This window comes from Aspergillus undulatus, assembly GCF_047715775.1.
Source record: "Aspergillus undulatus strain CBS 261.88 unplaced genomic scaffold BDV17scaffold_31, whole genome shotgun sequence".
Lineage (NCBI taxonomy): Eukaryota > Fungi > Ascomycota > Eurotiomycetes > Eurotiales > Aspergillaceae > Aspergillus > Aspergillus undulatus.
Window position 1 is genome coordinate 167307 of NW_027396635.1, and position 27714 is coordinate 195020.

Genomic DNA, 27714 nt, shown 5'->3' on the forward strand with positions numbered 1-27714 from the left:
AACTACTTAATTATTACTACTATACTAAGCGACAGACTACAATAGTGTAATTTCCCCCTCCACCGCGGCCCTTCCCCCAATTCCCCTCACGGAGCAACACATAGATTAGGTATAAGCATATTACATCGATTACTCGACATCCTCCTCTTCCTTGCTGGTCGCCAAGAAAAACCGTCCAACTGGCTTGCCCGGCTGATCATACTCAATCGTCAATCGTGATAGATGTCCAAGCAAGTTCTCAATCTTCAGATCTCCCTTGTCGCGCTTGGATCGGCCCAGGTTATCCAGCCACTTGAACTTATTCAGCGAGAAGTAAACCAGCGCGATTACAATTTCAACGCCGAGCGAGTAGCCCCAGACACGGACGACTGTGACGATGTCCGTCCAGCCGTTGGTTGTTTCGACGTAGGAGGTTGCTGGGTTTGTGGGCATTGTTTCGTTGCTGAACCAGCCGAAGAGACAGAAGATTGTTGCGAGAGCGTCAACACCCAGGATGGCTGTGACCAGGTGGATCGATGGCCAGGTGTCTATGCCGCGAGTGACGAAGATGAGCCAGTTTTCTGTGAGCGCGACCTCCAGGAATAGGACTTCCTGGATGGAACCCCAGTTTTGGATAATGCCGCCAGATGGCAAGAACATTGTGCCGCGGATAACCCATGTTCCTAACGCAAGGAGGATACCGAGGAGCACAGAAATGAACCAGATCTTTGGAAGCTGCCATTGTACAGGACGAAGTTCGAACGATGCATTGTCGTAGGCCACAGCCACTGTTGCAAGATCGGCGAATAGGGCCAGGAAGACGATGAGCTCAACGCGGATACTTTCATTAATAATGATCATCGATGTCACCAAGTAGATTTCCAGATGCAAACAAAGCGCAATACGGTACTGGATGTATGCCTTCATCCGTTGGAAAATCTGTCGTGCCATCTTGATTGAGTCAATGATCGTTGAAAGTCCGGGCTCTAAGAAGACAATGTCTGCAGCTGATTGCGCCGCCTCTGAAGCTCCTTCGACTGCAATACCGCAATCCGCTTTCTTCAACGATGGTGCGTCGTTGACGCCGTCCCCAGTCATTGCAGTAAGATGGCCTCGTTCTTGAAGCATTTGGACAACCTGATATTTGTGTTCTGGAAACACCTCTGCGAAGCCATCCGCTTTTTCAACCAGGTCACCGGCCATCACTCCGCTCAGCCCACCATGGATAAGCTTGTCTGAATTATACACCTTCGTCCCCAAAGCGAGCATTTTACACGTCTCTTTTGCGATCGCCAGGGCATCTCCTGTAAGCATCTTCACGCTGATACCTAGGTTCTGCGATTCACGGATTGTGTGTGCAGTGTCTTCTCGAGGAGGATCAAACATCGGGAGCATGCCCAAGAGTGTCCAATCTTCCCCTTCGCGCTGCACGGCAACACCCAAAGATCGGAAGCCGCGGTGCGCAAATTCTTGCGCAGTTGACTTATATAGCTTGGCTGTTTCTTCATCGCAATCGGAGAGTTGAAGAACTGCTTTTGGCGCTCCTTTTGTGCAGGTGTACCTCACCCCATCGCAACTCACCACTGACACGATACGTTTCGAAACCGGGTCAAAGGGTGTGAATTTTTCAGTTACCCAGCCTCTTCGCAAGATCTCGCGTGCGCCGGGGTACGACCTGAGTGTCAGAAGTGTCACTTTATCGATAGGGTCAAGCGAATCGATGTTGTGGGAGGATGCGAGTGCCGCCACAGCAAACATCCAGTCAATATCGACGCCTTCTGCGACAAAAGGATCACGAATACTCAATTTGTTCGCGGTCAGAGTTCCAGTCTTGTCGGAACACAAAATATCAACACCCTGCTACCGTTAGCTGATTCTCATTTGAACTTGGCGGGCAACGTACAGCAAGCGACTCAATGGCAGTGAGTTTCTGCACAATGGCTTTCTTCTTCGCGAGGTATGCTGCTCCCACGGCCATTGTCGTCGTTGTCACGACCGGTAAACCGACAGGAACACCGATAATCAGCAGAGAGAGTGTGTAATGCAAAAGGGTTTGCTGTCGAGGGGAGGCAATTGGGAGATGTCGGAAGAAGCCACCAATCCACGCCGCAAGGATCCACGCCATGACGAGGATCAAGAGTGATGTGCCGATACTATCCATCACAATTTCGAAGTGTCCTGCGCCTGTGGCTGATTGAACCATGCTAGCCGTGCGGCCCACGAACGATGTCTTTGCAGTAGTCTGGATTATCGCATAGGCCTTGCCACGTTTGCAACCAGTCGTGTAGTATATCATTCCACCCATATAACGGTCCACCGCAAGCGACTCTCCTGTAATGGCGGAGTGATCACACGCCAGGATAGGATATCCACGCTTTCTGGCTGGTTTCTTCCGCTGTTCAGTTTCTTTTTCTTTGTCTTCTTCCTCAATATCGGACTCTGAAGTGCTGCTGAGATCGCCGTGCTCGAGATGCTCTTTGTATGCTTCGAAGCCGTTAGGATCATTATAATCACAAACAACTTTTGCGTCCCCTGGTACAACCTGGCCATCTGCGACAATGATCTGCTAGCCTTAGCCATGAAGTTCAATGAATGGAATTGATTGCATCGCATACCACGTCGCCGGGGACAAGCTCGCGCGCCAAAACCTCCTGTTCATGGCCATCGCGAACGACATTTGCTCTCAACGCAATGTCTCCTTTGAGACTGGCAACGACATCCGCGGCTTGTTTCTCCTGATACCAGCCGACAGCTGCGTTCAGACACAGGATACCGATGATGACACCGAAGTCAATCCAATCCTCTAAACCCGCGGCAAGAAGAACAGCAAGCTCCATGACTAAGTATGTTAGAAATGCTCAGTTATCGGCGAGGCTCGTAGCGTACCATATAGAATCGGGCCGCGGAAATACGACAGGACCTGTACTATGGGATTCACCTTCTCGGAAACCAACTCATTCCATCCCGAACTCCGCCGTCGCTCGGTGACTTGGTCACTGGATAGGCCCTGCCTGATGTCGGTAATGACCCAATCATCCGGATACTTTCCTGGTTCTTCCTCTGCGGACTTGAGGCGAAGCCTGCGTTTCTTCCAAGGCGCGTACCAAACCGTCTTGTACTCCACATTTCCCTCGCCTTCTTCCTCGCCTCTATCGCGGAAGGTTGAGATATACTTGACGAGTTTGCCATACTCGTCAAGGTTCGAGTAATCTTCAGCCTTTGCGGAAGAACGGGATACACGTCTCGAGCCTCGTCTTTCGCTAAGGGATGTTCGAGCCGGTTCGTCCGCTGCTATCTCTATTGTCTTCTCGCCGCTGGGCCCTTCGCTCATTCCTTCGCTGCCTTTCATCGGATTGCTCTTCCCGGGGGCTGAAGAACTGCCTCCCCCGTTACCTCTGTCTCCCTTATCCCCTTTATCACCCTTGTCGCCCTTGTCACCCTTGTCACCCTTGTCACCCTTGTCACCCTTATCACCTTTATCCCCCTTGTCGCCTTTATCACCTTTGGCGCCTTTGGCACCTTTCCCTCCCTGCTTTCCTCCGTTGCCGGAGGCACCGATGCCAGCCATGGTGGTGAGTGTCTTGTTTTGGTAACCTGGGAAATAGCTGATGCCTGGGAAATAGCTGATGAGGGTATCTGTGGGGTGGAGTTCGCAGGCTTATTACGATCCTGCAAAGATATCCTGACGCAGGAGAGAGAGAAGGATAACGGGGATTGCCGCCGAAACAACCCTCAAGCCTACTGGATCCGGGCTACTTCTCCATGCTCTCGAGACATGACGTCTTAGATCCAAGTAAACTTCCGCCAGAAACGTATGATACCCTTCTTTCGGAATGAAGTCGTCCAGAGCGGGTTGGATTCCCGCAGAAAGGCCATCCCCGCGACCCTTCTGCAATGAATGGTGTCAGTCATGTTGCAGAGACACGTTGACACCACTGCCGTTCTATAGTGTCTTGACGTCTAAGACAAGGCGTCCTGTCACCAAGATAGCCGTCAAAGCATTAAAGCGCTGGATTAAATGTGACCTGAAGAGCAATTAAAATTCACCACCTCATCACAGATAGGTTGAAGTTGCAGGAGGACCAACTCAAGACCATGGAACCTCGATAACATTTGGATAGGAACGAAGCGGAACCGGACAATTGGCCTGACAAGCCTGACCTCCTAGACCTATGACGGTCAACAAAGGGTGTGGCCTGGGAAACCTTTATTTCCGGTGGTTCCGATAGCACTGGGTTGGATGCGACGTTGACATCACAATAGTCAAGCGATTGCTTCGAGCACCTATGCATAGACGATTACCCAATTGATACTTCGGTCAAGAGAGTTGAGTTCCAAGGTTGGCTGTAGGATGAATCCAGAGGGAAGTGAAAGGTCGGCGGAAGACAACGCCGCAATTCACCCAATTGGGAAGTCACGTTTCTCACTCAATCGCCTACCTACACGCTGGGCACATGTTGCACTTACGGATAATTGATTCGCATAGAGATGCTAACATAGTATTTCTGTACTTGGATGCCATTTTATGACTAACAAAGGAGAGGTCTGGACTATCATCTAGATGCAGGTGCACACAGGTATACTTGCCTGATCACGTGGAAGGGCAGCGAGAGGAAATATGAGCTGCGGAGGTGACTAATAGTGTCGAATCTGGGTCAGGTGACTTAGGGGTCATTGAATGAATGAATTGAAGGTAATAATCTTCTAACTACAGTCTGTATCACGATTAAATAGGTGGCCGAAGACCTCATTAGATCCTGAATAGGAAGTGTCGTATCCCGTATCCTCCATCAATGGTGTTTCCTTCGTCTCAATAGTGTATGCAGAAACCGAACTAGGCGCTGAACTATGAGCTTGGCTGAGTAATCCCAAAAATGAGACCGTCACCGCTGTCAGGAAACAACACCACTCCCCTGCCTTTCGTTCTGCTGTTCACACTCACTCCTCTCCTGCCTTCTCTATTAGTATAAGGAGAGCGTCATCTGAATCAACACGATACCCATTGCCAATAGATCCCAAGTGACCAAAGTCAAGGCCACTGCATTATAATTCATACACAAGGTTCGAACGATATCTATGAAAGGTCGAAGACCGGCAAGCCGATCGAAGCCAGCGCTCCAGGAGCGATGTCCGACCATTCTCTCGAATCTTCTCTATTCTCCTCTCCATCGTCTTTCTCGTCTTCTCCTCCTTTATCCAGCCATGGAAGCCTCTCGCAGTAAAAAAATGATATCACTTTGATCTATCCACTCAAGGCCGGAAGTAGGCCAGCCAGGCCCCCAAGCTCATCGCCCTTTTAAGGCCTTGCTTGGACATCATAAGCGCGTGGCCGGATCAAGGAATCAAGGAATTTCCGACTTTCATCGAGTTGGTCTAGCCGGAAATGCCCAAGGCCATGATATCGCTGACTAGTATCGTTCTTATGCTGACTCTCCAGGCGGTTGGCATCGATTCGAGCTAGCGTGAATTTTAACCCGGCGAAAGTAGGGCCCCTCCTCCTGCTAGCCTCCAAAATCCCAATATATGTAAGAGGGAGCTGCGAAATGAGCATTCGCCTCCAGTTTGCGTCTTGCCGAAGCCAGACACCTTTCGGTGTATGGTTATAAGGCACTCTAAGCATACAGAAGGAATCGTTGGAAAATGCGGTTGGAATTTTACGGTACAGCGGGTTGAACGTCGGCGGTGTATCTTGGTTTCGGTCGTTAATATGTTTTGTTCTTCAACAAGACGGCTTGAGGAAGACTGCTTCTTAAAGCTTGGGAGAAGTTTTGAAGAGGTCGTTCCAGAAGTGACAGACGCGTTGTGCGATGAAGATCGTGCGGAAGTCCGCCTGGAGGAGAATCGTTTCCAGGATCTCAGGGATGAAAAGAGCACTGCTGAGGTAGGGCGAGCGATAGTCGTCGGCCTCGAGTATGACGGGGATAATGCCCATCTTGGCGATGCTTGTTGAAATGGCGTTTGCGTTGACTGCCTCGACAGAGAATGAAGAGCGGAGGGGGCACCCGAAGACTAACCGCATAATGTCAAGGTTGGCGGACCTCTATCCCGTGAAAGCATGTTGGTGACTAATGCAATATTAGATTACAGAACTACGCTGAACATCGCTAAGCATCCGGCTCAACTGCATCAATGACCCCCACTGAAGCATTATACGATGGCAGCAGTGACGGGTCCCTCTCCGCGGCAATCTGCATGGGAGCCCTCAATTTCCACGGCTCGGCTGCGCCTTTCACCGAGATCTGGAATGCAAGACTGTACACACGGGATATCAGACATGAATGAAATGTCGGAACAAAGCTCTTGTCCTTGGGCAGCGTCACCGGCACCAGAAGGGTTGCCGTGTAGCTTCCCGTTTCGTCCAGAGTCCAACGAACTCGAGGGATAGAGGGAATGGATAGGGCGAGCTCCGCGTCACGGAAGTTGACGGGTCGGTTGAAGAAGTCTCGTTTCTTTGGCGGGGGATGGGTCTCGCTGTCGAGCGATGTGGTATAAATCGTTGTTACTATGATCTGAGCTCGGAGGGACTTGAGCTCGGGTGGTGTTGCGCCCGCCCCCGTGTAAACCAAGACGATTCGGATGGCCTTGCTGATCAAACTGATCGGATCTCGCAAGGGATGCCAGAAACGTTCTGGTTGTTCCAGAGTCATAGCTAGGGAGCCGGCCCCGGTCGCCGTTTTTACCGATTGCTGTTGATATAAACAGTCCTCGTCGGCGAGTCTGCTGCCCGTGTGCAAGTCTGGGAGCGGTACCTCACCAACAGCCGGTTTGATTCGAACCTTGAGCCTCCTTTCCAGCATCGTATACTGTATGCCCGAGAGGATATCCGGCCGCTCAATCTTGACGTTGATTGAGTAAACAACCTTGCACGCATCCGGCGCAGAATCGTCCCTCAACTTCCCTCCAAACCCCGCTATCGTGGCATCACCACAACTTGGTGGGAGATGCAGATGCGCGGCTCTCACTAGCGGGTCACTGTGCCGACACGAAGCAGGCAGTAAATAGTCCGGGACACTAAAAACGAAAGGGACCTCATATCTCTTCCCCCTCTTGAAGACCTTGGGGCTGAAAAGAGCATCGTAGTCAACAGGTTGCACAATCTTGAGAAACTGATGCGTCGCTTTATCAGGCTTGCTGCTGGGGATGTCCGTACTCTCCTCCCCTTGAAACCAGATATGCACGTTGCCGAAGCTCAGGTCGCTCTGGGTAGCGGTGATTGCGACAGTGCCGGAGATCTTCTCGCCTGTTAGGACGGAGGGGACATAGGGCTGAGTGGAGGTCTGGCCCGGGTCGCCCACGAAGATCTCGACGGAGAGCGTGCTGCTGCATTCAAGAATCTTGCGGCTGTTGACGTGGAAGTTCATTGTCGTGGCATTTCCCCAGGAAGTGGGATCAAGGTAAGTTTAATCTTGAAGGGCGCCCCCAATATTAAAGTCATTGAATGGGCGGCCCGACTCCAATATCAGGGATGTCAAAAGTTGTCGGAGCATACTGCCCTCCGGTACCGCCTGCCCCTAGGGGTTCGACCTCGCTTAGTCATCTATTAGTAAGCTAGTTATCTTAACTAGATAGGCGGCCTACCGGCCACCCAATGGGACATACATCCATCACTTCCCACAAAAGTTGGATGTCAGGCTCGTGCAGAGAAGCTTGGTGTCTTTAAGTTTATTATCATTGGCTCAGCAGGTGGTTTTCCCCGCTGGATCCACGATGACTCACACTCACCATCCAACTATACGATATCAATACGAGCGTGGCTGAAGGTATAGACTACACTGTTCTCATTAGCCCGGCCTCAGCTTATTGACCGGAGACCGATTATTTGCCTCGATGATTGGCCCGAGCTGTTCTGTTTTGGAACCTTGATCATATGAACATGGTGTTTTCGCCCATGACCGAGCAGCACACCTGATGACCCTATTGGCACTGTTCTCTGTCTCTGCTACTGTTTGTCTTCTGTTGGATCTGCAGAGGGGAGGCAGCCAATACACCTGGAACAATCATCGAATTATTGCCCTGTCCGTGGCTGAATGTGTATGCTTGCTGGCATTCGTTGCATGTCGAATCATGCTGGATGAGAAGGCCACTCTTCCGCCACGGATCATGAGGAACCGGAATATATGATCATCAGCTTGGTTCGCCCTCACAATCGACGATGCCTACTTTGTCTTCATTTAATATGTACGTTGAGGTAACCCGCCTGACTGAGTCACCACCAAACTTCTGACTGTTCGGCTCCCTATCTGGTTCCAGGCAATCAAATCGGCCTCGCCCACCAAGTCCGGCGTGATTAACTTGCCGCGCATTATATATATCGTCGTCGTCTCGCCTCTGTCAGGTATCGCTGTCACTGTTTTTTTTGCTATTCCAACTCCGTCATGACTTTGGCCTCCATCGTACTAGCTGTTGGTGCACGGCTACTCAGTACGTTGAGACCAGATAGCCTCAGGCAAGGTATCTGCTTCTACTTACAGAATCTCCTTGCGTATATCTTAGATTCTGAGTATTGGCTCCTCGAGGCTCTAGCCTTCAATGGCGTGACTACTGCCCCAACCTCGCCATGGAAACGTAATATTGAACGCTGCATGCGGGGATCCGCTAGCATAATTAATCGATGAAGCAATACAAAGCAATGCACATGTGATGCGTCCCTGGTGGAATCCAAAAGTAAGGTAAGTCACTACAGAGTAGGCAGCATTCAATATCCCTTGCATAGCTCATACGCGGGCATGTAACCCAGCTTCCACAGGTAATAAACAGTATAAGCATGCCTTTCAGAGATAGGAGCCACCTGATACGGGCCTGAAAAGTCTCAAAATCTTGGATGAGCTTCGAGGAGCCACAATCTCCCTCCACAACATCGTTCGCTACCTTCGGTTTGAACACCATACCGCCCAGCATCTCGAGACGCTCGCTCGTCCCAGGACTCAAGATGGCACTAGATACGTATACGCCGTATCACACACTCAGCAAGCCGATTCCTTCCGTCAACCTAGGTACTGGCATGCCGTGGCGCCGATTCTGGGAAAGATGCTCGCCATTGGCAACTACAGTATCCATAAGCAACACGAATATCTGTCTCTGTTTGCGCACATCATTGTTCCAAGGCTGGGGCCATTTCCAAATCGAAACAGTCGACTACCGTGTTCGGGTCCTGGGGAGCGACGGAGGACAGTTGGTGACTGGCTTTAGTCGCGCTGGTCCACTGATTTTTTTTCTCGGGACAAGACCTATACAGGAGATCGCTGATCACGCACAATGGCAGAGGCTTGAGACTGTCGGCAGGCTTCATCCGCATGAGCAAGGCACCTGGGCAGCAGTTTATGCTTCCCGCTTTCTCGATAACTGTCGGCAAATTGTCGCGCGGCCCGTGCCTGGACAGAAGGGACATACTCCTTGGGCGGTGCGGATGCACAGATTGTGCTCAGCTCTCTGGTTTTCCAGGACAAGTTCAGGAGGAGCATGAAAAAGGCCATCTTAGTGACGCCTGATATGGTGAACTGGACGACGGGCTGCGATTCCTGGACTCCACCGTTGAGCGTTACTGGGAGTGATCCAATGTATGTTGCATTCACATCCGGCTCGACAGGAGCCCCGAAAGGAGTTACGACAGAGCATGGGATGGTCTACCCTACTCTTCAAGCTCACAAGGATATCATTGGCGCGTCAACCTCGTCTCGGGGATTGCTTTTTGCATCACTTGCGTTTGATATCTGCCTTGCTGAGCTCATATTCATGCTCGGCACAGGGGGCTGCGTCTGTATTCCTTCCGAAAGCCAGCGCATGAATAGTCTAGCGGACGCAATGACAGCCATGTAGGTTAACCTGGCCATGTTGACTCCTTCAGTGGTGCGCACCATTCTGCCAGAAACAGCGCCCTCTTTCCAAACGCTCATCCTTGGAGGAGAGGTGCTCTCGGTCGCTGACCTAGCAACATGGGCCCCACGATTCCGTCTGCATCAGTCGTACGGTCCAGCAGAGTGCACCATGTACACATCCACAACGGGACGCTTGACGGTCAAGTCAGATCCAGCAAATGTCGGTTCTTCTCCGAACGCGTCTTACTGGATTGTCGACCCGGACAATCACGATGAGCTTCTCCCTGTAGGCTCAGTGGGAGAACTGTTGGTCGGTGGGCCTACTGTTGGAAGGGGGTATATCAACTGCCCTCGAGAATCAGAAGCGGCCTTTATTCGAGACCCCATCTGGAGCCAGCAATTTCCGTCCTTGCAGGGTTCGCGATTATACAAAACCCGGGATCTTTCCCTCTTGAGCACCGATAAGTCCTTGGTCCTAGTCGGCAGAAAGGACAGCCTGGTAAAGCTTCATGGGCAGCGCATCGAGCTCCACGGCATCAAACGATCCAGTCTGGTGATGTTCGCCTACGATCCGGCCACGGTCGAGACAGCCCTCCCTACCACAGCTGCTCCTGATCCTGCTCCACGTCCACGTCCACGTCCGGAGAAAAGCATAAGCATCAGGCAAGCAAGAATGCTATCGAGATCCGGCTCCTTGGTTTGGAAGATCCAACGGAGGTGAGTGACATTCATTCATTCATTCATCCATCCATCCATCTATCCTCAAGTTAAATTAGACCAAGCTAACCACTGCATGTCTTGACTATATAGTACGACTTCTGCATCGCCGTATACCCCTCTTATTCGGGCTCCCAGATGCAACTGGAAATCGAACTACGCTACTAAACGTCAACGGCATCAGAAGAGTGTGCTTCGAAGATTTTACATACCCTCCTCAGCTATCTTGACCTTATCGTGCAGAATGCGAACAGACCATTGAGTGAGAAATTATCAGCTTTGCAGGTGGACAAGAGGGTCTTTCATGAGGCAGGACGCTTATCCAGTGGAGTGGACGGATGGATATATTTGGTATTTATGTATAGCGATGAGCTGCGGACTTGGCTTATGACTAATCAGGGAAGCTTTCTAGCCTAGCCTAGGTTACTTTCCAATTCTAGGTATCATACTGCCAAGCCATCGGGGTAGTCTAGCTGCAACCTACCTTCATAGCATACATACACCACTGGAGAGTAGATGGTGCAATTGAACTAACCCTAACAAGCTTCATTTCGCGCTGCCCGCCCTCATGGCTTGTAGCTAGTAACCATTGCCGAGCAAATGATATGATCATAAGATCAAATTCCTGATGTTCAGCATCAATATGTGCAGTAATCACTCCTAGATATCTCCATCTTATTGAACAGACCCACCCCGCGCCGCCAGACCCCGCGTCGCATCGCATCGCATCGCCGCAATCACATCTCCAACTACAGCGCAAAACAGCCCCTGTCCTTAACAAACCTACAGCCCAGGGACCAAGATAAAGAGATATCCCTCAGAATGTCGCGCACAGTAACCGAAATCGTCACTCTCTCCTTCACGCCCGAAACAAACGTCTCTGAACCCGTCGCAAAAGCCATCCCGATAATATCCCGACAGCCGGGATTCCGGGGTTTGAAATGGGGCTCGTGGGAGGAGGATCAGACCAAGGTGCAGATGATGATTCGTAAGTTCCGCCCATTCATTCACTCCCATTCCTCTTCTATAATCCAGAGGGCCGGGGTTCAAGTCGGTTAATGGGTCAGGTTAGACTGGGACGACATCTCCTCTCACATCACATTCACCCAAAGCAACGAGTACCCAGATCTCCTATATCAACTAGAAGGAATTCTCACTGCGACTCCAAGCATAATCCACGTGCATTTTGAGGGCGGCGACGAGAAAATAAGCAAGCTCCTATCCGACCCAATCGTTGAACTCGCGACGTTCTTCAATCCCACAGACGGATTCGAGGGCGCCATGAGTCATACCCTTGTTGTGGGGAGTCAGAGCGAGGGATGCTTGGGGTATGTTAGGGGTGAGGTGGTTGAGGAGATTGCGCCTGTTGAGGGCAAGGCGAAGGGGAAAGCGGCTTATGCGGCGATCTCATGGACAAGTCTGCAGGCAAGACTTGAAGCTACAAAGCGCGAGGAGGTTGTACAGAGTGGTGGGAGGGTTGTGGGTAGTGTTGGGGGGTATGAGGTGCATCATGTTCAGTTTCAGTAGCTGTGTTTAATATCTATATACAGTATCGATAACATCTATCAATGTAAATATTTGAATGTTGAGTACTGCTGAAACCACACCGGGTTCGTCAATCCCAGCACAAAATCATCAGTGACATTGAACACCTCGACTCTGACGAACCGCGCTTCGTGTGGTATAGCCGTTGCACCAGATCGCCGACTGGACCTTGTCCCCGATTTCTGCAATATGCAGTCTTGACATCGACAAAGATGGAAGAAGGGTCTTGAATGAGATGCCCATCCCAGGCCTCTGAGTCAGATATGCCCTCCCAGCCATAACACTCTCCATAATATTGACCTGGGCCTTTCAATGGCTTCGAACAACCGTAGTTGGAATGCTGTTCTTCACCGGCGGAGAATGCGGATCGCTGCCCCATAGCCTAAGTGAGAGGGTCCCGCCATTTCACACCTTCAATTGGTTGTTGATGATGATGACAGTTCATCGACCTGCAAAAGAAGGCTCGTAGTTCCAGACGGCCATCCGTCCGGACCAGGTCCGAGTGGCCAGATCTCAGCTGGGGTGCGCTGTAGCCTCTCGGAGAAAACTGGTTACCCTTCGTGTGGTGCAAGGTCACGTACACGATTTTCGCGCCATATATCCCATGTCTCCTTGTTGATTTCCTCGAGATTCGGAAAGCCTGGGTTGTTGTAGTTGTAGTGTTTGATGAGAAACGACCTGCGGAGATTGCTCAGTAGGTGGGACTCTTCTATCGGAAAATGGTGAAGACCGAAGGGCACGAGGCGCAAGTTTCTGAGACGGGATGGCTGCGTGCCGTGGTCTTTCGAGGAGGTTACGAGATTCCAGATACTAACGGCAAGAGTCTCGACCATGGTCGCGTCGATAAGCGCCTCTTTCATTGTTTGAGAATGTTGGTAGCAGAGCGGTCGTGGCCTGGGTCCGAAGTGGAGGTCCAGGACCAGACTGTGAAGATCCTGAGCCGTCCCGAGTGCTTTGTACATCTCACATTCGTGTATGTTGCCCCTATAACGCCTGATCTGAAGACGAAGTTCTCCATGACTTCGTCAAAGGGTGGATTCGGAGCCACTGAGCTCGAGGTATTTGTAACCGGGATCTTTATTGATTTTACCTGAACGGGACCTTTCTGTTGGTTCTAAAATTAGACCTTGCAATGACGGACCGTGATGCTCGAGCACACTGAGCAGGCCTGTTGAACTCCGAAGATCACGAATCCAAAGAAACTTCAATGGTCTGAAGAGCTGTACTACAGCAATTGCCTCTGTGTCATCAACATGTATGTTTGGTTCATGTAGAGTTCCAGGACGATGGTGGCGCGGCACGGTAGGATTAAGTTCTATAAAGAGGCGTTGCAAGTTCAGCAATGTGGATGCTAGCTGTGCAAGGGCATCTGGATTGCTGTATCGTCTTATATCGAGTGATTTGAGGCGTGAATTATCCACGAGGTTAGCTAGTTTGAGCTGAAAGGTTTCGTTTGGTAAAATAAGCGTGAGCGAGTCCAGAGAAGCCACTGGTTTTGGGTTCAGAGCAGCAGCCAGAGTTTGCCACTCTCCCTTGACGCTAGATGATGGACAATCCCTGGATGGGCGTGTGACTTTTATGATCAGGTGCCTAAGATTAGGGCCCGTGAATAGGAAAGGAAACACTTCCTCCGCATTGTTTCAACCTGATGGAGGATCGAATTCCTCATGAGTCCGAACGGCTAGCATTTGTAAACCATGAATTCCAAAAATGTTTGGAATGTAGTCATTGACATGGCTCTTCGAGTCCATAGAGCTGTTGATTACCAATTGCTGATTCAGTGCAGGGACAGTAAGCTCAAGTCCTGCTCGCTCCAAATATTCAGTCGACAATCTGGATGGTACTCACATATAGCCTGTTGTAGAGCTGCTGGCAACTGAGATCGCATAATTAAATCGAGCTCTTCGAGGTAGGAAAGCCACTTAATAAGAGAGACCAGTGCTTCATCGTCAATATAGTGATCATCACTGAAACGACGGGGCTCTATTTCCGATGCAGTGGAAGAACTGGAGTCTGTTAAATGCGACACTAGGAAGGTATCCATTGTATCTGGAGCTCGAGGCATAAATCATTGCGTTGCTGAGTGGCTCATCCCCAATTGATGTTCCGGGGAGTTTCCAGGAATTGGTCCAAACTAACCAGACGAGGCTGACGAGCGCAAGTAAGAAACTGGCGTCCGAGACCCGAGCCGGTGTCAGAAACTTGGAGAGAGCAATCTGAAGAGATTGGTTGTCCCAGAATTTCAGAGTGAGCGTTTGGTAATAGAAAGGCGCCGCTATGCCATAGAAGGAAGTCCTTCCACGACGGCCTCTTCGTCGTGAGGTTATAGTCCATGGCTTGTTTCGTGAAGTTTGATAGTTTGTTATAGTATGTACCTCCATTCGGGAGCCTTTGATTATACATATTCCGGCATAGAATCTTACACCGTAAGCGAAATATGGTTTCGTCAAGTGGAGGAGATGAATGGCTCTACTAATTGTGCTCGCGCTGATAGGCACCCGATAAGAGATGAGCAGATAAGATAAGGGATAGCGCACGGGCCAACTAAAACTAAAAATTCACCACCACTTGAAAGCCCAATAACCCCGCAACATCACAGCCATCACGCAGTCTATTTCTGCTCGAAGTACCCCAACATTTGATACCTATCCGAGCTGCCCAAGATGGCGGAGCAAGCCACCACGAAACCCGTCCACACGATCGTCCTCGATGCCGGTCCAATCCTGAAGAACAACCCCCCGCTTTCTACCCTACTGGCACAATGCGAAGAACTACTCATTACGCCCTCGGTCGTCGCTGAGATCCGGGACCCCGATGCGCGCCAGCGAGTCGAGACTATGTACTTGCCGTTCCTGAAGCAAAGAAGTCCGTCGCCGAAAAGTGTCGCCTTCCTAAGCGAATTTGCCAGGAAAACTGGCGATCGGGCAGTGCTCAGTAGGACCGATCTTGAGGTTCTGGCTCTAGCATATGAGGTCGAGTGTGAGAGGAACAGTGGAGATTGGCGACTGCGCAGTGTGCCTGGACAGAAACAGGTGAATGGCAAGCCTCCAGCTAAGCTGGCCGAGAAGGAAGTCGAGCAGCAGCCCGAGGAGGCAACCAAGACAGAGGAAAACGCGGAAAAGTCTGTAGTTGAGCAAGTTACTGAGGACCTAAACACCGCGACACTCGACGAGAAGGCGCAAGAATCAATCACTGAGGGCCCGGCTGAGACGGTACCTGAGGCAATGCCAGAGAGCGGCCAAGATGCTTCAACTTCCGAAACCCCAAAAAAGGAAGATGAAATTGAGGAAGAGGATGGAGGTGCTTCTGAATCTGACGGCGGAGAGTGGATTACCCCCTCCAACTTGAAGAAGCGGCAGGCCCGCGACGAAAACAACTCAGCAACCGCTGCCCCAGAGCCCAAGGTGATGCAAGTTGCCACGATGACTACTGATTTCGCGGTACGTTGAGCGTTCACCCAAACCTGGAGCGATTGACTAATGTTCAATAGTGTCAAAATGTATTGCTGCAAATGAACCTGAACCTCCTCTCCACAACCACCCTGCAGAGAATCAAACACCTCAAGTCTTTCATCAAACGCTGTCACGCATGCTTCTCCACAACCAAGGATATGAGCAAGCAGTTCTGCCCGCGCTGCGGCGGAGACACACTCACTCGTGTATCATGCACGACCGACGCCAACGGGCAGTTTAAGATGCACCTGAAGAAGAATATGCAGTGGAACAACAGAGGAAACGTGTTTAGCGTTCCGAAACCCGTTCACGGCAGTGCTAATGGCAAGTGGAAGGGCGGCGGCGGCAAAGGAGGCTGGGGTACACAACTCATCCTCGCCGAAGACCAGAAAGAATACGTCAAAGCCACCGCCGAGCAGAGCCGACAGCTTCGCAGAGAGCGGGATCTGATGGACGAAGACTACCTTCCTGGTATCCTGACTGGAGAAAGGAACAAGCAGACCGGTCGTATCAGGGTCGGAGCTGGCAGGCATGTCAACTCAAGAAAGAGGTGAATGGCCCATTTTACCAGATGCATTATGCGGATCGGAGTTTTTGGTGCTTAAAAGTCAGCCTGGATTTGGGTTGGATTGGGATTTTATGATAATGTTTGAATGCTTGTCAAAAGACATAGAGTATATAGCTAGTCATGTCAATGGATGCATGGTCAACTTCAACCGTCGTATGTCGTGCCTACTGTGAAGTTACTTTGAAGGGAATAAATGGTATTGGAAATCCTGAAATCTCGTATCATCTTGATCCATATTAAACACCATTCGCCAGCAAATGAATCAGAACCCCCCTTTTTGGTATTACCCCAACATTCTGCGTCTCACAATCTATAGCTGCGCAGCCTCCTTGTCTGTAGAGAACAGTTAGTTTGAGTTTCGCAGTTCGTTGCCAACGACTGCAAACCAAATGAGAGTCAATCAACATACCAGCCTGCTGGGTGAGGAGAAGCCCGTATCTCTTCTTCAGCGTGACACGGTGCCGAGAGTACTTGTCGTCCGGAGAGAAGCGGGCGGGATGAGCGCTCTTTGTGACCTCGCCCTCGGGAGTGACCTTCTTCAGCGTGTAGACACGCTTGCCCTCCTGATCCAAAGTGTACTAATCCAACACAATCAGCATTTTGTCATCGGCACCGTCGGCTTTGTCATGAGTCGTAATTCGAGATTGCAATTTGAGATTTGAGAGCGGAGATCATTCGGAACATACCATGAGATGCATCCTAGATATTTGGTCAGTAACCTGGTAGACAGAGACAAATGTCGCATGGAAAACTCACTTGACGAGTATATTTAACCGGAGCCGCGAGATTGAGATGCGAGAACTGTAGCTTTGCCTGTCAAGACTACTGGATGCAATGCAGGAAATTTTTTGGATGGCAGAGTGGTGCACGGACCACAGACCTTGGCTGAGTCATCGCTGGAGCCCTTTTTAAACGCGCTGCGATCCCGAAATTTTTGCTTCCGCAACACACGAAGCAACGGGGACAACAGTGATTGTGACAGAAGATAAGGGATGAGATTGATGAAGCTCACATCCCGACATGACACTTGATGTAGTGCATGTTACTCCTCGCTAACTTACTACACTTATACACCCCACCCTACCTTATACCCTCCGCGGTGCTGGCTATTCCGCCGGGCTTGATACCCCAGAAACACAGCTTTTCTGGTAAGCCTCACCTAGAATTTTTTAGGACTCGAAAAAGTGCTTGCGTTTGTTCCGGTGATGACAACTTCAAAGCCGAGGCAGCGGCAACCTTGATTTCTAGCTGCTGTCGATGACTGCTGTGTATTAGACTACAACGGTATCTGAGGAACATCTATCGCAGCACTTCTGTTCGAGTCCACGTGTTGTATTTAATATCTACAGTAATGAAGAGACGGCTTGCTGATTCTTCATCCCGTAGTAGATTTCAATTCAATTAGTTTCACAATGGCTTCCCAACCTCCATCTAACGCTGCTCCATCTGTGCAGGAGCAAGCTGTTCCTTCCAAGCGGCCACCGAGACGCCACAAACCAGATTATAGGCACATTCATCGTTTCCCTCTCCCTCTTCCCGTTCATCCTCTTCCTCCTCTCATCCCGCACAACCCACTCTCCGTTGTCAGTGTGCTACTTTCGTACCTCACATACTTCATTGCTCCGCCTCACAATGATATACACTCCGCCTATTTCGATTCAAATACATCGTCAGTTCATGTCACTGATGAGAGGACCATCCGAGCTCTGTGGGAGATGGGGTTCTTTGGAAAGGGAAGTCTAAGCCGAAGCGAGCCGACCTGGCTGGAACAAGAGAAGAAGCGGAGAGGGCTCCTTGGAGGCGTGACAAGTGAGGAGGTCACTCGTCAGCGCAGAGCTGAGCGTCGTGAGCTGAAAATTCAGAGAGCAAGGTCGGAGAAGTTAATAATCGAGCAACGACTTCAGGCGGAAGCTGCTGCAAGAGAGGGTCACACGCTCCTGGAAGGCGGCGATTTGTCATCCGCGGATGGTGCCACGAATGGCACTGTCATAACGGCAGAGAAATTTTCTGTAAAAAAGGCGAGAGAGGCCAAGTTTCTTGAGCAGCAATTAGCGAGGCGCGATAAGGAGAACACGGAAAAGAATGTCCAATTCGCTGAAAACAACAACACGACATTGAAAGCAGACACCACTGTTAACGGGCGGGAGTCATCCGAAGAAATGACGATAGACAACGAAGAACACCTGCAGCTGTCCAATGAGGAGGCATTCTTCCTTGTATACGGTCTAGGGGCATTGCACATCTTTGACAAGAATCGGAAAACCGTGCTGTCCTCTAACTTCCTGCTCACGCTATTCTGTCACCACTCATACTCGCCTCCTCGGGAGCTGACTTCGGGTCTGAAATCAGACGATCCTTTCCTAGTCTCCTACATTGTCTACCATCATTTCCGCTCCCTGGGCTGGGTTGTACGCTCTGGTGTGAAATTCGGAGTGGACTATCTTCTCTACAACCGCGGTCCCGTCTTCTCGCATGCCGAGTTCGCGGTCGTGGTGATCCCATCTTATGACCATCCATACTGGTCGGAAACTAAAGAACGCAAGGCCGAGTGTGCTAGTAAACAGGCACGAAGCTGGTGGTGGCTGCACTGCGTTAACCGTGTCCAAGCCCAGGTGAAGAAAACACTGGTGGTGTGCTATGTGGAAATACCGCCGCCATCCCAAGATTTGGAGGCTGCATCCGCTAGCAGACTTGAAATTGGAGCTTTGCTTGCTCGATACTCTGTGCGAGAGCTCTTGATACGGCGTTGGATACCGAATCGCTCTCGAGACTGATGGATTCTATGCGATTGGAGTACCTAGCGCGAAATCCTTTAGTTTGCAATGCTAAGAACCTGGTGTAACTGTCTGTAGCATTCTGGTTATCATCTCCCGAAGTCTCTCAGCAATTCTGACTCCGTAAATCCTTTAGAGTTCCATCCGATGCCATAATAATCGTTCATCTTGGAGCTGCCCTCCAGCTGCTCTTGTCCTAATCCAGAAGCAGTAATATTAGCTTTGAGCACGTGACAGACGCGTTCTCACGTCTGGATCCGACGACAGTTCCGAAAGCTTGAATGAAGGTCAAATTCTCAGGGCATTGTTCAATGCCCTTGCGGCGTGAAATCACAAAGTGAAGACATGCTGACAACAGTCTGTTTAACGCTGATGTTGATTGGCTGAAATGAGAATGGAGAATCAGGAAGACAGCATCGACATTGCGGCGCTGCAACGCGTCGCGCTGGGCTTAGTGAGTATGATAGGTGAATTTCTGGGCAAGGACCCCTACAACTAACCCACACCACCCCTTCGCCTCAGGATTCGAACCCATCTCAGTTCCAGCCTTGCTTTGACGAGACCACCTTAATTGAGAACGGTGCATTTCAAGACCCTCACGATTTGGCGCGCCTGCCACACCCGGAAGACAGTCACTCGACATCCGCTTCTCGATCCGCGCCCGACAAATCCCCCGTGCATGGGGTTCCTGAAGTAGGGGATAATGCCACCCGGCCATTAGATACGAATCGGCAGTCTCTCAAACGAACTGAACGATCTGCCTTATCAGGGCCATTCGCTGCCAAAATGGGCTCCGCCGAGACTACACCCTCAGACACCCAGGTCATTTCGCAGTCGGTATACGACGAAATCATCCGGAAGAACAAAGAAGCTGTCAACAATGGACTCGATAGTAATGTCTTTGATCAAAATGCGCTCAGGTCACTGCATGCAGGCGATCTTGATCACATAGATCTCCTCTCTGGTTTCGACGGTGCTCACATTCATCCGCCAACTACCGATGAGAACGACGACCAAAGTAGCTCTAAGTTGGGCGAATCGTCTCCGCTCACCTATGAGCGCAACCATTTCCCCGAGTCTCAGCGATTTGTTACGAAGACTCCGGTGACGGCGACGAAGCAGTATCATAATGAGGCTATCTCTGCGGTTTCGCCACTCGTCTCGCGAAACCCTCTAGCATCAGATCTCGAGTCCGCGAGCGGCGTTATGGCCTTGAGTCAGGTATTTAAAGCCACGCAGGCGCCGTCTTCTCCTCCTGTTAACGGAAACGGACTACAATCCGACCACCTGTCAGATCGACCCTCGCCGAATATCCCTATTCAGCACCGTCCACTTGGCCCGACTCTTTCATCCCCGTTCAATACCATTGCCGCGACCTTCCCGCGTGATCACTCGGATACGCCGCTCAAATATATCTCCGTGAAGGAATCACAAGCAAATAGGAATGTTCTGGCTGAACAGAGAATGACGCGCTCCGCGAATGATATCAACATTGAAGACGAGAGTGACGGCGAGTTTGAAAAGGAGCCTAGCTTTGTTGAACGTATGAGGCGCCAGCGGAGAATCAACCAGGAGACTGCAAAACAATTCGCTGAGGTGTCTGCACCTTCAAGGCATTCTAGCGACCTTGGGATGCAGACAGGGAGAAAGACTAGTTCAATAACCGTGGATACGGAACAGCTAGTATCAGCAAATAATGACACTGCAGAGGCAGTTTCTCAGGAATCACACGGGCCTACTTCGGAGCTGCAGGCTGTGGGCACAAGTGAAGAAGAGACGGAACAGGAAGAGGAAGTACCAAAGCCAACACCAAGATCTCAGGTACCCCAATCCTCAGTTGATGAGGACAAGGAAAATTGTGATGACCCTTCTGTCGTCCGCTTGTCTCAAACTGAAAGTGCTCATGACCGGCTTTCCCAAGCTCTTTCACTACACGAGAGTCCGCAAGGTAGTCGCATTGAGCCTGCTCTGGCATCCCCCAATGCGCGCTCACGGCTACACAACGGGGGTCTCGACGGGGCAGTTGATATGATTAGATCATCGCCGGTCTCTGTGGTCAAAGATTCGCAGTGGTCCCAAAGTCGTGATTACGCGGACCAGCCCGAGCAGGGAATTGCTGAAAGCCCAAGCAATCGAAGTCAAACCGGCCTGCATGGCTCCAAGCCACAACGAAAGCCGGGATTTTTTCCCACGAAGCAGGCACCTGTCCAGCCCTCCAACCAACTATCACAACGCCACAGCGAACAATCCCAAACTGGTCCTGCTGCTATTCCTCCTTCCACGCGGTCCGATATTGTCACCTCCGCCAGGTCTTCCAATCCGTCCAGGGAGGGTTCTGCCGTTCCCCAGGCCAGCGCTGTCCGTTTCGAGAACTCAACAGCGGAGACTGGAAATAGGGCAACGGTGTCTGTTTCTCGTGGGAAATCATCCTCAATGCCATCACGTGTTGCTGAAACACCCATACACCGGAGACAGAGGAGTTCTACTAACGATCCGATACCTTTCGCCACTATTCCCGAGACAAGTCCAAACCGTATGAATAATGATGGCTGGATGAGTGATGGCAATAACGAAGCTGCTGATCAAGAGGACGATGACCTACCTCCTCCTTTCCCTAGAGCATTTGAGCATGCCAATCAGTCACACTTAGTTGTCTCTGATGACTCCTCTCCGATCAAGCCTCATCTCAATTCGAAAATCCTGTCCAGCCCAAGCGGAAGGCAACGCCGAGCCTTGACAGAGATCGCGGCTGACGTCTCGCCTCAAGTTGGGGGCTCTAAATTTGATGTCAGCGGCATCGACATCATGTCTGCTGACGATCACGAATTCAGGTCTGCTGTTGCTATGTCTCCCATACCACCACGCAAGAAGCGACGCGGTAACGATGGCCGGAACATCCCAGCCTCGGATCCCATTATTCCATTCACGCCTCGATCAAGACCTCGACTCACCCCTCCACGAGAGGAAGAAGAAGCGGCAGCAGCGCCTGGCCCAGTACCCATGGAGTCAACAAGCCAGCGTCTAGGTGTATGCTCAGGACGAGGAAAGCCGTCAAGACGGGCTGGGTCCATATGGGATACAGAAGATTCTCCCAAGTTTCGGGTATCCAGCAAAGAAAGGTCCAAAATATTTGCCCGTTCTTTGGCTCGCGGACGTCAGCCTTCACCGGCTTCGGAGCCTGAGCCAAAGGAACTCCCGAAATCTACTACCACCGCTAATTCTACTCCTGCCTCCGTCCCCACGTCCGTCCCTGTCCCTGCGCCTGCGCAGATCACCTCAGCCCCGGGTCTAGAAGAACCAGGCAATGAACCGAACATTGAGGAGAATCCGGCCGACGGACTGCCCCAACTCCTTCCTGAGACTGCCATTTTGGCACCAAATCAGGTCTTAGCGCCTTGGAGGGGGCAGAAGAGGGCCTATTACCCAGCCGCTTGCTTTGGCAAGCCGTTTGGGACCGCACAGGACCAATACTTGGTCAAGTTCGAAGACAGCGCGCCGGTGGAGGTGCCGATGGGCACCGTGAAAAGGCTTGAGTTGCGTATCGGCGATGCAGTGAAAATTGATATGCCAGGTGTTCCCAAAGTAACCCACATTATCCGAGGGTTCGCCGACAAGCTCACTGCAGATGAGCTATCAAACACCGCCAATGGAGTTATTCCAGTCACCGACGTGTACGGACACGCCACTTTCATCGTGGGACCAAAGCAACGCAAAAGCCTTCCGAGTGGGGGCCTTTCAGGTCCAGAGAATGTAATCAACGTCCCCGTTTCCCGGATATACTTAGATACTATTCTGTGGAATAGGCTCAAAGAGCACTCGTTTACCTACAATTCTGGGTCTGGAAACTCAGAGACCAGGCTTCAGACCCCTTCAGACCGGCATATTACGCCAACCTCACCAGGGACTCGGCTGTCGCGTACCTTCCGCCCCGCGAATGGTTTGTTCTCTGGCATGGTATTTGCGGTGTCCTATGGCGACAAGAGTGAGTCCAAGGTCCGCGTCACAAAGATGATCCTAGAGAACGACGGCCAGATCCTTGAAGACGGCTTCAATGAACTATTTGAGTTGCCATCCAACGCTCCCATTCAGACGCCGACAAAGTCACCAGCTCCTCCACCAGCAAGCACCAACGTCAATCTCCGTCTCAGACCTGGGGCCGAAGAAGTTGGCTTCGCTTGTCTAATCGCAGACAAACACTCCCGGCGCGCTAAATACATGCAAGCACTCGCCCTAGGTCTCCCATGTCTCTCAGACCGCTGGATAGAGGACAGCGTTGCAAAAGGCAAAATCGTAGATTGGGAAATGTATCTCCTTCCTGCCGGCGAATCATCATACCTCAACGGAGCAACGAAGTCACGGATCCTCACGCCGTACTCGGCTGCCGATGCGCGACTGTCTAAGACAGTTGCGGCGCGGCCAAATCTTCTGAACGGCCAGTCTGTATTGCTCATCACAGGCCGCAATGGCAAAGCAGTTGACGAGCGAAGGAAAGCATATATCTTCCTGACATACGCTCTGGGCGCGTCGAAGATTGAACGTGTTCCTGATATCCAGTCAGCTCGGGCTATTCTCGACCAGTCGCGCTCACAGACCGGAGAGGGAGCGTCCACCTGGGACTGGGTCTATATGGATGACGAGTCGGCCTCACTGTCGTCGAAGAAACGGAGAAAGTCTCGACCTGCGGAGTCCAGCGACGATCTCGGTTTGGACAGTGTTGTTCGAGTTGTGGGCAATGAGTTTGTCTGCCAGAGTTTGATTCTGGGCAGGCTGGTTGATCAGTGATGTTGTCAAGATTCATGACCTGTTTTGAGTTATTGTAATCTACTTTTGTCATATGATTCCATGTAGGAAGGACTGAACTACGCTATACATCAGCCTTCCGATAGCACAATATACCCCATGTTTGACTTATCAGCGAATGTTCGGTATGGTATGAATGCAGAAAAATGAAACTATATTTAACAGAGGTTTATCACATAATATTCCCTATAATACAAAGAGCACCAGTCCCAGCTCAGAACAAACCACTTAACAGCAAGGCCAGCCGAAAGTAATCGTTTACCGCTTGGCCTTCTTTGAAGCCTTCTTCTTCTTTCTCAGACTCTTCATCTCAGCAACACGTGCAGCCCTAGCCTGTCTCTTCCTCCACGCCAGCCACCGGTTATTCCGCTTATGCGGCTTAGCAGTAATCCCCGCATTCTCAGCAGCACGACCAATCTGCCAGTTTGCCTCACGCCACATATACCCGGGACGCAACTGCTTTCCAATGGCCAGTTGCTCAGCGCCGACAGTCCCCACGACCGTCCCCGTATTATCCCCAGAAACAACCGTCAAATCAGGCTGCTCCTCAACAACCGGCAACATCGGCACAGAAACCCGGTTCAACTTGCGGCGCGTCGGCGCGTTCCGGGGCGTGGGTAGCGTCCCTTCCTTCTCAAAGACAATCCCAATGTACTTCCGCTCCGAGTGCCGCTGCGGATCAAGATAGTAGCGCACGTACCCGGCCTCTGTAGCGTAGATGGTATGGTCCCGACCCATGGCGCAGTTCTCGCCGGGGAACCATTTCGTCCCGCGCTGTCGGAAGATGATGCATCCCGGGACGACGTATTCGCCGCCTGTGCGTTTCGCACCGAGGCGCTTTCCCGCGGGGTCGCGCGAGTGTCTGTTTGCGGCTCCTTGGGCGGAGTGCGAGGCGTGTCGGACTTGGGAGATGGTGAATCGGGGGAGGTTGCTTTTTAGAAGGGATGGTGTTGTTGCGGAGAGAGTTCGGAGGAGGATCGATTGTGATGGTTGCGTTGGGACGAGGCGGGTTATTGGTGTCTGCGAGCGAGTAATTGCTCCGCCCAGGGCCCGGAGAGGCGTGAGGAGCCTGGGTTGAAGCACCATTGTGTGAAGGTTCGTGATTGAAACCTGGGGTTGGTGAATTCCAGGTTCGGAGTGACTTTTTTCTCGGGGAATGGCAGGCTTGGCTCGGTCACGTGCGTCGTGTCTGGGTGTTGAAGGTGGCATCTCGAACTATACATAAACTACTATCATCTTTCCCCTCCTCCCCACTCCATAATCTCTTTCTCTCTTCATTTTGTGCGTGCTCTTCACCTATGCTTGACTGGTAAAATTCTTGGAGGACTCATACATAGCGTTAAAGAGAGTGATATATCCCCACTTCGCGACAATGTTATTCAACCTGTTCCGACTTGGAGCTCTCCTGCTTTTGGCCTCAGTGGCTCACGCACAATTCCAATTCTTTGAGCACATGTTTGGAGGCGGTCAAGAGCGCCAGCAAGCTACTCAGCAGAACGTCCCAAGCGACAGTTCCCGGTACCAGAGCATGTGGGAAGGAGGTAAGACTTCTCTGCAACGGGCTTCTATGTTCATCTTCTCTTATCGAGACTAACCTGACATTTCTACAGCGCGATGCGATAAATATCTATGCCCTGCTACCCTTGCCTGCGTCCATTTCCCGCATCATTGCCCGTGTCCGCATCCCGATGTTGAGGAGAAGTTTGAGCTGGGTGAGGGAAGCGCTGTATGTGTCTCAAAGGGAGGATACAAGCCTGGGGAAGCTGCGCGAAAGGTCGAATTAGCTCGGAAGGGACTTCTTTGATGGTTTGCTGTTTAAGATAGTTTATTATACCTTCTATCATGAAGTCATATTTACCACGATCACGGACATGATGGTAGTCTCTTATGTTTTGAGATTGCAGTAAACCAAGTGTAAGCACATCAGTTGCCTGTAGAAAACATATTATTCATAGCTATCACCTACATATTATGAGTTGAGACCTGTCAATTTCGTGGTGATTGTGATGTGTTTGCGTACTTTCTGCACTGCAGCTTATCTCCGTTCGCCTGTGTAGTTCCGCTGCCATTAGTCGTGGATCTCGACCAAGTCCAAAACTTCTGCGTCTTTCCAATCCTCAACAGTTCCTCCTACGTAGCGCTTTCGATATTACTACTCCCTCCTTCACTCTATGACCTTGTTATACGACCTCTCCTCCAATTATGTGGAGCGCGCGAGTAAGAACTCCAGTCGCGCGGTGGTCCGCGACGCCCAGAGCTTCCGCCAGCTCTCTCCGAAGACGAGCCGCGGCCGCACCCTCTCGCGGTCCTCGGAATTCAATTCGAAGGCCACCTCCAATTCCAAGGCCTGCAGCACCATCAGATGCAGACATTGGCAACACCGGTACCCGGGTGCCAGACTATGATCCTTCCCAGAACACGCTACTCTCGCCTATTTATATCCCGGAAGATCCAAATGGTGTACTCAAGGAAACGCATCCCGCCACTGGGATTCTCGCAAATTCTGGCCTCGTCGTGCAGCGGCAGCTAGAGATGATGAACGTGATGATGTAATTGCGTTTCCCTCGTTCATGGTTACTAGGCAGAAGCTGACGTCTGGGGTAGCGGTTTCGAGCAAGCCAACAAGTACGTTATCCTAGATCCGGCAGGAAACCATGTCGGATACATGGCAGAGCAAGAGAATGGCATGGCGAATGTGATGACGCGACAGTTGTTCCGTACACACCGGAGCTTCACGACGCATGTGTTTGATAAACACGAGAACGAAGTCCTCCGCGTAAGCTTCTCGCGGCCTTTAATCCAACAGGCTGGACTAACTTGCGCAGTTTCATCGTCCGTTTGCGTGGATTAACTCGCGAATTCGAGTTTATGATCCTGTCGAAGCCAACTGCGGCTCTTACGCCTCTAGCAACCTCAAAACAGGCTCTCTTGTGCAGGCTGCGGATTCCTCAAATGCCCGATTGTCACCACTTGGGCTTGATCAAATGCGAGTCATCGGAGAGACTCAGCAACAGTGGGCTCCTCTAGCACGGAAATACAACCTCTTCACGTACCATCATTCGCCCAACTCGGCGACCGAGATGGGGACTCAGCAGATACCGCTGGCGCAGAGCGGGCTCTCGCAAGCTCAGCAAATGCAACTGGCCCAGTCGCAAGGGGGTCAGGACCTAAGCGAGTTCAGTCAATTCGCCTATGTGGATGAACCTTTCTTGTCATGGGACTTTTCACTTCGTTCCGCCGATCAGCAATTGATCGGTTCCGTCAACCGTGAATTTGTCGGATTCGCTCGTGAGATCTTCACAGACACGGGCGCCTATGCTCTACGGATGGATTCCGCAGGCCTAAATCTCGCCGAAGCCCCCGATAAGAATACCGCAATCATGCCGACCGGTATGACTCTCGATCAACGTGCCGTGATGTTGGCCACCGCTGTCAGCGTTGACTTTGACTATTTCAGCCGCCATAGTGGTGGTGGTGGTGGTGGACTGGGATTAATGGGATTGCTGTGGTTTTTGGACTAACAGCCAGTGGGTGGATGAACAAGATGAAATGATAGAGAACATAGCAGAGAGGATCTAGACACATTTTCAGTATAGCTTGCACTGCGACAAGGCAGTTACCAATATATTCTAGCGGGCTAGCTATTAGATGGTGGGAAGCAAGAAAACTGCTTATAACTCTCAACCCTCTCTCAGTGATTTGTGTACAGCATTGTCGTGTCTGCCTGAGGCACTAACAACAATCACCAAAGACATAAGGAACCTTTTGAAAATGGCAATGACTTGAAAAAACTCGCATCTTGGTTCTTTCCTCTCCTCACTTTGTTTCCGTTCCAACCTGGCCACATGAACTTACCTAACCAATCTTAAGATCCGCAATTTGTCCGTCCAGAGGCCACAACTCCGACCTGGTCCTCTTTCCCTCCGCGCACCGCACCGCTTATCTATCGTCGCTCCCCCACCGCCGAACTTCTTCTCCGCATCACCACCACAACCTCCCTCAAAATAATTATTTATCCTCGTCCGCTACCACTATCCTACATTCCGATCTCAAAGCGACACCTC

The 27714-nt window shown here is 51.1% G+C and overlaps 13 protein-coding genes across 13 annotated transcripts; 7 read left to right on the plus strand and 6 right to left on the minus strand.

The window, feature by feature from the left end:
• Positions 1 to 54: 54 nt before the first annotated feature.
• On the minus strand, positions 55 to 3784 carry BDV17DRAFT_117393 (putative plasma membrane H(+)ATPase). Its single transcript, XM_073753960.1, has 4 exons — positions 2866 to 3784; positions 2595 to 2818; positions 1883 to 2542; positions 55 to 1836 (listed from the first exon to the last, which is right to left on the minus strand). Exons 1-4 carry the CDS (start codon positions 3545 to 3547, stop codon positions 130 to 132), a joined length of 3273 nt encoding a protein of 1090 aa, XP_073614610.1. The 5' UTR covers positions 3548 to 3784; the 3' UTR covers positions 55 to 129.
• A 2181-nt stretch (positions 3785 to 5965) lies between these two features.
• On the minus strand, positions 5966 to 7613 carry BDV17DRAFT_117420 (uncharacterized protein). Its single transcript, XM_073753962.1, has 2 exons — positions 6102 to 7613; positions 5966 to 6044 (listed from the first exon to the last, which is right to left on the minus strand). Exons 1-2 carry the CDS (start codon positions 7338 to 7340, stop codon positions 6003 to 6005), a joined length of 1281 nt encoding a protein of 426 aa, XP_073614611.1. The 5' UTR covers positions 7341 to 7613; the 3' UTR covers positions 5966 to 6002.
• A 614-nt stretch (positions 7614 to 8227) lies between these two features.
• BDV17DRAFT_117411 (uncharacterized protein) lies at positions 8228 to 8697 on the plus strand. The gene has a single exon (XM_073753961.1). The coding sequence runs from the start codon at positions 8355 to 8357 to the stop codon at positions 8592 to 8594; it is 240 nt and encodes a 79-aa protein (XP_073614612.1). The 5' UTR covers positions 8228 to 8354; the 3' UTR covers positions 8595 to 8697.
• Positions 8453 to 9625, plus strand: BDV17DRAFT_117458 (uncharacterized protein). Its single transcript, XM_073753963.1, has 2 exons — positions 8453 to 8648; positions 8717 to 9625. The coding sequence occupies exon 2, from the start codon at positions 8801 to 8803 to the stop codon at positions 9440 to 9442; it is 642 nt and encodes a 213-aa protein (XP_073614613.1). The 5' UTR covers positions 8453 to 8648; positions 8717 to 8800; the 3' UTR covers positions 9443 to 9625.
• Positions 9626 to 11333: 1708 nt separating this feature from the next.
• On the plus strand, positions 11334 to 12038 carry BDV17DRAFT_292267 (uncharacterized protein; the record flags this gene model as incomplete). The annotated part of the gene is made up of 2 exons (XM_073762335.1): positions 11334 to 11499; positions 11584 to 12038. The coding sequence occupies 2 exons, from the start codon at positions 11334 to 11336 to the stop codon at positions 12036 to 12038; spliced, it is 621 nt and encodes a 206-aa protein (XP_073614614.1).
• Positions 12039 to 12521: 483 nt separating this feature from the next.
• BDV17DRAFT_117479 (uncharacterized protein) lies at positions 12522 to 13182 on the minus strand. Its single transcript, XM_073753965.1, has one exon. The coding sequence runs from the start codon at positions 13016 to 13018 to the stop codon at positions 12608 to 12610; it is 411 nt and encodes a 136-aa protein (XP_073614615.1). The 5' UTR covers positions 13019 to 13182; the 3' UTR covers positions 12522 to 12607.
• Positions 13183 to 13760: 578 nt separating this feature from the next.
• BDV17DRAFT_117477 (uncharacterized protein) lies at positions 13761 to 14254 on the minus strand. Its single transcript, XM_073753964.1, has one exon. The coding sequence runs from the start codon at positions 14119 to 14121 to the stop codon at positions 13834 to 13836; it is 288 nt and encodes a 95-aa protein (XP_073614616.1). The 5' UTR covers positions 14122 to 14254; the 3' UTR covers positions 13761 to 13833.
• A 398-nt stretch (positions 14255 to 14652) lies between these two features.
• On the plus strand, positions 14653 to 16264 carry BDV17DRAFT_117487 (rRNA-binding endoribonuclease). The gene is made up of 2 exons (XM_073753966.1): positions 14653 to 15496; positions 15547 to 16264. The coding sequence occupies exons 1-2, from the start codon at positions 14720 to 14722 to the stop codon at positions 16060 to 16062; spliced, it is 1293 nt and encodes a 430-aa protein (XP_073614617.1). The 5' UTR covers positions 14653 to 14719; the 3' UTR covers positions 16063 to 16264.
• A 122-nt stretch (positions 16265 to 16386) lies between these two features.
• BDV17DRAFT_282430 (H/ACA ribonucleoprotein complex subunit NOP10) lies at positions 16387 to 16774 on the minus strand (the record flags this gene model as incomplete). Its single annotated transcript, XM_073760198.1, has 3 exons — positions 16387 to 16409; positions 16486 to 16654; positions 16763 to 16774. The coding sequence occupies 3 exons, from the start codon at positions 16772 to 16774 to the stop codon at positions 16387 to 16389; spliced, it is 204 nt and encodes a 67-aa protein (XP_073614618.1).
• Positions 16775 to 17488: 714 nt separating this feature from the next.
• BDV17DRAFT_282431 (chromatin-binding protein RAD9) lies at positions 17489 to 23632 on the plus strand (the record flags this gene model as incomplete). The annotated part of the gene is made up of 3 exons (XM_073760199.1): positions 17489 to 18799; positions 19257 to 19304; positions 19397 to 23632. 3 exons carry the CDS (start codon positions 17489 to 17491, stop codon positions 23630 to 23632), a joined length of 5595 nt encoding a protein of 1864 aa, XP_073614619.1.
• Positions 23633 to 23779: 147 nt separating this feature from the next.
• Positions 23780 to 24765, minus strand: BDV17DRAFT_265813 (mitochondrial 54S ribosomal protein bL27m). Its single transcript, XM_073758198.1, has one exon. It carries the CDS (start codon positions 24734 to 24736, stop codon positions 23909 to 23911), a length of 828 nt encoding a protein of 275 aa, XP_073614620.1. The 5' UTR covers positions 24737 to 24765; the 3' UTR covers positions 23780 to 23908.
• Positions 24766 to 24807: 42 nt separating this feature from the next.
• Positions 24808 to 25503, plus strand: lcl2. Its single transcript, XM_073758199.1, has 2 exons — positions 24808 to 25191; positions 25261 to 25503. The coding sequence occupies exons 1-2, from the start codon at positions 25023 to 25025 to the stop codon at positions 25452 to 25454; spliced, it is 363 nt and encodes a 120-aa protein (XP_073614621.1). The 5' UTR covers positions 24808 to 25022; the 3' UTR covers positions 25455 to 25503.
• A 263-nt stretch (positions 25504 to 25766) lies between these two features.
• On the plus strand, positions 25767 to 27327 carry BDV17DRAFT_265816 (scramblase family protein). Its single transcript, XM_073758200.1, has 3 exons — positions 25767 to 26199; positions 26255 to 26426; positions 26476 to 27327. Exons 1-3 carry the CDS (start codon positions 25853 to 25855, stop codon positions 27169 to 27171), a joined length of 1215 nt encoding a protein of 404 aa, XP_073614622.1. The 5' UTR covers positions 25767 to 25852; the 3' UTR covers positions 27172 to 27327.
• The last annotated feature ends 387 nt before the right edge of the window (positions 27328 to 27714 follow it).

Excerpts from the sequence above, each read along its gene's own strand:
- BDV17DRAFT_117420 (XM_073753962.1), bottom strand. The coding sequence starts at position 7,340 with ATGAACTTCCACGTCAACAGCCGCAAGATTCTTGAATGCAGCAGCACG. Across the intron at positions 6,045-6,101 it reads CAGTGGGGGTCATTGATGCA|TCACCAACATGCTTTCACGG; the intron begins GTTGAGCCGGAT and ends ATATTGCATTAG.
- BDV17DRAFT_265813 (XM_073758198.1), bottom strand. The coding sequence starts at position 24,736 with ATGGTGCTTCAACCCAGGCTCCTCACGCCTCTCCGGGCCCTGGGCGGA.
- BDV17DRAFT_117411 (XM_073753961.1), top strand. The coding sequence starts at position 8,355 with ATGACTTTGGCCTCCATCGTACTAGCTGTTGGTGCACGGCTACTCAGT.
- BDV17DRAFT_117487 (XM_073753966.1), top strand. The coding sequence starts at position 14,720 with ATGGCGGAGCAAGCCACCACGAAACCCGTCCACACGATCGTCCTCGAT. Across the intron at positions 15,497-15,546 it reads CGATGACTACTGATTTCGCG|TGTCAAAATGTATTGCTGCA; the intron begins GTACGTTGAGCG and ends AATGTTCAATAG.
- BDV17DRAFT_265816 (XM_073758200.1), top strand. The coding sequence starts at position 25,853 with ATGTGGAGCGCGCGAGTAAGAACTCCAGTCGCGCGGTGGTCCGCGACG. Across the intron at positions 26,200-26,254 it reads GAGATGATGAACGTGATGAT|CGGTTTCGAGCAAGCCAACA; the intron begins GTAATTGCGTTT and ends CGTCTGGGGTAG. Across the intron at positions 26,427-26,475 it reads ACGAGAACGAAGTCCTCCGC|TTTCATCGTCCGTTTGCGTG; the intron begins GTAAGCTTCTCG and ends TAACTTGCGCAG.
- BDV17DRAFT_117458 (XM_073753963.1), top strand. The coding sequence starts at position 8,801 with ATGAGCTTCGAGGAGCCACAATCTCCCTCCACAACATCGTTCGCTACC.
- BDV17DRAFT_117477 (XM_073753964.1), bottom strand. The coding sequence starts at position 14,121 with ATGCCTCGAGCTCCAGATACAATGGATACCTTCCTAGTGTCGCATTTA.
- lcl2 (XM_073758199.1), top strand. The coding sequence starts at position 25,023 with ATGTTATTCAACCTGTTCCGACTTGGAGCTCTCCTGCTTTTGGCCTCA. Across the intron at positions 25,192-25,260 it reads CCAGAGCATGTGGGAAGGAG|CGCGATGCGATAAATATCTA; the intron begins GTAAGACTTCTC and ends ACATTTCTACAG.
- BDV17DRAFT_117393 (XM_073753960.1), bottom strand. The coding sequence starts at position 3,547 with ATGGCTGGCATCGGTGCCTCCGGCAACGGAGGAAAGCAGGGAGGGAAA. Across the intron at positions 2,819-2,865 it reads CCGCGGCCCGATTCTATATG|TCATGGAGCTTGCTGTTCTT; the intron begins GTACGCTACGAG and ends TAACATACTTAG. Across the intron at positions 1,837-1,882 it reads CTGCCATTGAGTCGCTTGCT|GGTGTTGATATTTTGTGTTC; the intron begins GTACGTTGCCCG and ends TAACGGTAGCAG.
- BDV17DRAFT_117479 (XM_073753965.1), bottom strand. The coding sequence starts at position 13,018 with ATGTACAAAGCACTCGGGACGGCTCAGGATCTTCACAGTCTGGTCCTG.